Source organism: Haplochromis burtoni, unplaced genomic scaffold (genome assembly GCF_018398535.1).
Source record: "Haplochromis burtoni strain Fernald_Lab_line unplaced genomic scaffold, NCSU_Asbu1 Contig_236, whole genome shotgun sequence".
NCBI classification, from domain to species: Eukaryota; Metazoa; Chordata; class Actinopteri; order Cichliformes; family Cichlidae; genus Haplochromis; species Haplochromis burtoni.
The window spans coordinates 46,974-53,642 of NW_024582597.1; the positions used below are offsets into that span (position 1 = coordinate 46,974).

The following is a 6,669-nucleotide window of genomic DNA, read 5'->3' on the forward strand; positions in this document are numbered from 1 at the left end:
GCGTCTACAGCCCTGATCTTTGCCACAAAGTATCCCGCTTCAGCAGAATAGGGGATGCTCTCACTGTTAACGGAGCCATGCTCAGAGTAAGGAGCAAGAATTGTTGGATTATTGTCATTTTCATCCAGAATTAAAACGTTGACAGTGACATTGCTGCTGAGCGGAGGAACACCAGAGTCTGTGGCCTGAACTTTAAATTGAAACATTTTCAACTCCTCGTAGTTAAAAGACTGCAGGCTGATTATGTCTCCAGTTTCTGAGTTAATGTTTACCATTGTTGGGAGAGGAAGTGATTTACTATTACTATCTATTAGTGAATAGCTCACCTGACCGTTGTTTCTGATGTCAATATCGACTGCAGTGACCCTTTTTATAACTGTTCCTACCTTACTGTTTTCTTTCACAAAAACACTTATTAAAGACTGTGAAAAACGTGGCGCGTTGTCGTTAATATCAGAAAGGTAAACAGTGATAACACTAGTGTTAGAAAGTGGAGGGCTCCCTTCATCCGTAGCTGAAATTTTGACATTGTACTGAGGGGTCTCCTCTCTGTCTAGATGTCCATCAACAACTAAAGAGTAATAATTTTTGTAATTTGTCTCCAGTTTGAACGGAACTTTATTTAAGATTACACATTCAACTTCACCGTTTTTACCACTATCTGTATCTAGAACTGAAACAAGTGCAATAGCAGTGCCTATTTCAGCGTCCTCATTCACTGCATTGAGAAGTGACGTCACTTTGATTTCAGGAGCGTTGTCATTTAAGTCTATTACTTCAACCAGCACCTTACTATGGGCTGCCATGGGAGGCTGGCCTTTGTCTCTAGCTTCTGCTCGGATCTCGAAAGCTTTTCTTTCTTCATAGTCGATTTTGGCTTTGACTGAAATAACCCCTGTCTCAGGGTCAATTTGGAAAATATCCAAAATATGATCCTGATCCTTACTTCGTAAGGAGTACACTATTTCACCATTTGTTCCTTCATCAGCGTCAGTCGCATTTAAGGTGAAGATCGTAGTGCCAATCGGGCTATTTTCGAGTGTTTTAATTTTGTAAAGAGTGCTACTGAACACTGGTGCGTTATCATTACTGTCTAACACACTTACTTCAATTTCTGATGTCCCCGTGTTTGGTGGAGACCCTCCGTCTATTGCAGTTAACAAAAGTTGTATACTTGCTTGTTTCTCACGATCCAGGGCTTTCTGCAGCACTAACTCTGGAGATATACTCTTTCCTCTTTTATGTGTGGCAAGACTGAAATATTCATTAGTACTCAGCTTATATGCACTAACACTGTTTTTACCCACGTCAGCGTCGCTTGCCTCCGATAACGCAAATCTAAACCCAGGCAGTGTGTTCTCTGCAATTTCCAGTATTTGAGATTTCGTGTTAAAGGATGGAGAGTGGTCGTTCACATCTCTAATTTCTATCTCCACGCGGTAAAGCTTTAACGGATTGTTTATCACAGCCTCTACGGTAACCGTGCATTTGGGCTCATCTGTACAAACCTCCTCTCGATCTATCCTCTCACTGACATACAGAAATCCGGTCTTTAGATTTATCTCAAAGTATTTCTTTTTAGATGCAACAATCTGAAACAAACGGGAGGCCAACTCCTGCACGTTAAGGTTTAGATCCTTGGCGATATTTCCGACATTAGTCCCCGGATTCACCTCCTCTGAGACGGAATAGGAGAGCTGTGCAGCCGCCGCTTCCCAATAATAAGCCAAGAGCACAATCAAAAGAAATGTGACAATAGCGCTTCTTCTCGTCGTTAAATGCATACTTCCGCCGGAATACAGCAAATAATATATCCACAAATCCGTTCCCAGTGTTAGATGGTAGGATATGACAAAAATCAAGGCGACTGTGATATTTTTAAAGAGAAATGCTCCATTATGCCGCTCCTTCCCTTCCCTCGTCTCTTTGTGATGAAAACCACAGCTATTCCGCTTTTACCCTGGGAGGAGCGTCCACCTTTCTGTGCCACGGTCTACAGCGTCGCTACGTGGTAATATGAAGAAACTACACACATTGGTAAGAACTAAATTATTCCTGTTCACTCAGACACGCCCACAATCACACAATTCCAAAATACTGTGAGTTATTTAAAAGATTTTTATACGTGCGTTAATAAAATAACACTTTATTTGAAGTTACGCCATCACCGACACTGGCATCGTAGTATTTATTGTCGCATTTCTTTGTTGAATCATCCAAACAATATATATTCAGTAAGGTCACTATTCTCATTCAGGTGAAACACCGCAAGTTGTACAATTCAAATCACCAAGCAGTATTGCAGGTGCAAAAGTTTGCACTCCATTTTCAAAGTAAGACAGATAATAAGGTTTCAAATCTCAAATTATTAATTGTATTCATCTGAAATGACAAAGCAAGAAATCCAGTTTTTCTTTACACTTAGTCGTTTACAATTAGACTTACAGACTTATAGTAAGTAAACTTAAAAACTGCCTTAATTAAAACAAAACGAAACAAAAATACCCCCCGCCCCCTCCGCCACCAAAAACCCCCAAACAAAACAAAACAAAAAAGACACTGTTAGGTGGATTGGTTGTCAAGAAAAGACAATAACTCCCTACAGCTACGGATATTACATGGGGCAAGTTTTGTAAACTTTTTAATACCATAGACAGCGAAATATGCAGACAAAAGAAAGGACACCGCAAAAGTCTAAACTACAGCCAAAGCGACTTTTTATTGTAACTTAAACCAGCCTACTCCAAAAAGAATATTTTGTAGTACAGTGTGTAAAGTATTATTTCACTGTTAATTATCATAATAATTGGAGGGGAATAATAAACGTAAATTAGTCATTGGCCTTACCTTCTCTTTGTTAGGCAAAGTCTGAGTCCTGGTAAAAGTATCTCCACCGTTAATACTGATCAGTTCTCCATCTACAGGTGGAAACGGGGCCGGGAAAACCACTACGTCACTCTTGAGCGTGTCTGAGCTGAAACACACGTCATACTGCTGAGTAGCTTTAGAGTAAGACCAGCTCCCGTCAGGGTGGGTGGTGATCATGGGGGCGCTGTACCTGCTGAAAGTGCCGTCTGTCCTGTGGCATCTGACTGCTATTAAAGTGATGAGGCTGAGCAGAAAGATGACGGACACCGACACAATGGCAATCAGCAGATACAGGTTCAAATCAGAGAAGCTGTCCTCCTTTACAGGCACATGTCTAAACTGAGTCTGGATTTCAGCCGTGCTTTCAACCACCACCACATCAATAGACACAGTCACTGACAGGGAGGGTTCTCCGTTATCAGAGACCAAGACCACCAAGGGGTGAGTTTTGAGGTCATTGTCACTCAATCTCCTCCTAGTCCTGATCTCCCCGGTGCTGGTTCCGATCCTGAACAAGTTGTTTCCTTTGGGCTCAGACAGGTGATAAGAAAGCAGCGCATTGTATCCAGAGTCTGCGTCTACAGCCCTGATCTTTGCCACAAAGTATCCCGCTTCAGCAGAATAGGGGATGCTCTCACTGTTAACGGAGCCGTGCTGAGAGTAAGGAGCGAGAATTGTTGGATTATTATCATTTGCATCCAGAATTAAGACCTTAACAGTCACGTTGCTGCTGAGCGGAGGAACACCAGAATCTGTGGCCTGGACTTTAAATTGAAACATTTTCAACTCTTCATAATTAAAAGGTTGTAGAGTGACTATGCCTCCAGTCTCTGAGTTAATGCTGATCATTGTAGAGAGCGGCCCTGCGTTATCACTGACTAATGAATATCTCACCTGCCCGTTTTCGCCAGCGTCAGCGTCAGTTGCACATACAGTTTTTAAAACAGTCCCGACAGGACTGTTTTCTGCCACATATATATTAATTACAGTATCTCCAAACAAAGGTGCGTTATCATTTACATCAGAAACCTGAATAGTAACTACACTGGTGCTAGAGAGAGGGGGGCTGCCTTCATCAGTAGCTTTAATAGTGATATTGTAGTGCGACACAAGTTCCCTGTCTAGAACGCCACCAATGACCAAAGAATAATAATTTTTATAATTTGTCTCCAATTTAAAGGGGACCGAATTCAATATCTCGCATTTGACTTCACCGTTTTTGCCCCCGTCTTCGTCGAGAACCGAAACAAGTGCAATAGCAGTGCCACTTTCAGCGTCCTCCTTAACTGTACTGAGCAGTGACGTCACGGTGATGTCGGGGGCATTGTCATTTAGGTCCACCACCTCTACGAGTACTTTACATTGTGCTGTTAGCGGAGGTTGGCCTTTGTCCGTAGCCTGCACACGGATTTCAAAAGCAGGGTTTGTTTCATAGTCAATAGTTCCTTTAACTGTTATTATTCCTGTTTCCAAATCAATTTCAAAGATTTCTAATACACGATCCTGATCTTTCGAATTAAGTAAATATACGACGTCTTTGTTTGCACCCTCGTCAGCATCAGTTGCAGCCACTGTTACTACTGTAGTGCCTGATGGTGCATTTTCTTTAATACTTGTTTTATACAATGATTTTTTAAAAGTTGGGATATTATCATTTATATCCAACACATTAATTATGATCTCTGACGTGCCTGATTTAATAGGTGTCCCTCCATCTATAGCCGTCAGTGTGAGTTTAATTACAGCCTGCTTTTCTCGGTCTAACGCTCTCTGAAGAACTATCTCTGCCGAAACAGTGTCCCCTTTGTGCACCGCTAAAGAAAAATGTTCATTCTGGTTCAGCTTGTAAGTGTTAACATCATTTTTCCCCACATCGGCGTCGTAAGCCGACAGCACAGGGAACATAGCTCCCGGCAACACGCTCTCTGCAATGTCTATAGTTTGAGATTTGGCACTGAAAGACGGGGGGTTATCGTTTACGTCAAGAATATTGACTTCAATACGGTAAAGTTTCAGCGGATTGTTTATCACAGCCTCCACGTTTATTGTGCATTTTGTAGCTTTAGCGCAGAGCTCTTCCCTGTCTATTCTCTCACTCACGTAGAGAAAACCTGTCTTCAAATTTACATCGAAATGCTTCCTTTTTGATCCAGTAACAATCTGAAACATACGTGACTCCAGATCCTGTACATTTAGGTTCAGATCCTTGGCGAGATTTCCAACGGAAGTCCCCAGGTTCACCTCCTCAGACACGGAATATGAGAGCTGAGTGGATACCGCTCCCCAGTTATACTCCAAGACAACAAGCATTAGATATATTCCGAAGGACGCCTTTCTTCTCGGCAGATACATAATTCCATACAACATAGATCCTTATGTCGATCTGTTTTTCGCTTTTTGGCGGCGAAATGTATTTTGTGAGACTAAAGTAAATGCCAGTGCATTTTTCTCAAGCCTCCCCACTTCGTCCTGCCTCTCATTCTAACAAAGCACAGACAAAATGATCCTTCTATTGTGGGAGGGGCCTTCAACCATCAGCGATCAGCCGGCGGTATTACGGTCTAGACTGTCGCCCCATGGTCATTTTAAGTAACTACAGTTAAGGAATGAATGCAATCAAATCCTGCTGTTATGTTTGAAATAATAAGACTTGTTCTTAATCGAGTCACTCACACCTTCTTTCTTTATATTGTGAGATCCTAATAGTACAGTATAATGTAATCGCCACATATTTCAGAACCATGGAGAGAGTATCATTATGTTGATGCAGGCACTCCTTATTTGTTTGACCTTATACCAAGGGACACGCCGTTAAAAGACTTTCAGAACCGAGCCTTGGTTATTTCTAAACAAATTACAAATGATAACATAAACAGGCTTCATAAGTCAACAAATAGACATAGTTGAAAATGTGATTTCTTTTGTTATGCTTTCAACCTTTTTAACTTCTAGCCACAGCTTTAATCCAGGAGAAAATATATTATTGTATATTAATTTAATTTAAAAGTGAATGGATAACAAGTATATTTACAAACAAAAGTTTATATCAAGGCTGCTTGAAAAACAAAACAAAACAACACAAAACCTGACTCTAAGTTTTGTTAAATGGAAGTGCTTATTTTAAATCTTGATCATTTATATTCAGGTATACAGTGAGTTTAGTTACTGTTTGATACATTTCACTTTTCTGTGATTTGTTTCAAAATGACTGGTGATTGTTGGCAAAATTATCATGTCAAAGGCCAGATGTTCTAAAGACTGCAAAAAGAGCCCAGGGGAAATGTCAGCGAACAGTCCCTTACAGACCATTTGAATGACAACAAGCTAAAAGTTAATTGTTTTCTCCAGAAACCCTCAAAATATATTGTATAGCTCATATCTAAGCTTTTACCGTAAAGATTTCTACAGTAACACTTTTTTTTACCCTTTGACATAAAACACAGATACAAAAACTATGAAATATGAATACACTATAAAATTAATAAATGGAAAATTAACTAAATTTTTGATCAAAACATGAAGTAGAAATTTTTTGTATGTTACAGCTCACCTTACATTATCTAAGGTTCAGCCTTACCTTTTCTTTATTAGGTAAAGTCTGAGTCCTGGTAAAAGTGTCTCCTCCGTTAATACTGATCAGTTCTCCATCTACAGGTGGAAACGGGGCGGGGAAAACCACTACGTCACTCTTGAGTGTGTCTGAGCTGAAACACACGTCATACTGCTGAGTAGCTTTAGAGTAAGACCAGCTTCCATCAGGGTGGGTGGTGATCATGGGGGCGCTGTACCTGCTGAAAGTGC

At 40.7% G+C, this 6,669-nt stretch overlaps 2 protein-coding genes across 2 annotated transcripts in view; both read right to left on the reverse strand.

Annotated features, from left to right (window-relative positions):
• Window positions 1–6,663, reverse strand: part of LOC102307901 (protocadherin alpha-8) — an 11,008-nt gene extending 4,345 nt beyond the window's left edge. Inside the window, exon 1 of the mRNA XM_014338557.2 lies at window positions 3,017–6,663. Within this exon, the coding sequence (XP_014194043.2) occupies window positions 3,017–5,235 (2,219 nt within the window). The 5' untranslated portion in view covers window positions 5,236–6,663. The remainder of the gene's footprint in view (window positions 1–3,016) is intronic.
• LOC102308212 (protocadherin alpha-9) lies at window positions 1,047–2,471 on the reverse strand. Its single transcript, XM_014338556.2, is given in 2 exon segments — window positions 1,047–1,183; window positions 1,185–2,471. Coding segments are annotated over 2 exon segments (627 nt in total). The 5' UTR covers window positions 1,785–2,471; the 3' UTR covers window positions 1,047–1,156.
• Window positions 6,664–6,669: the final 6 nt, after the last annotated feature.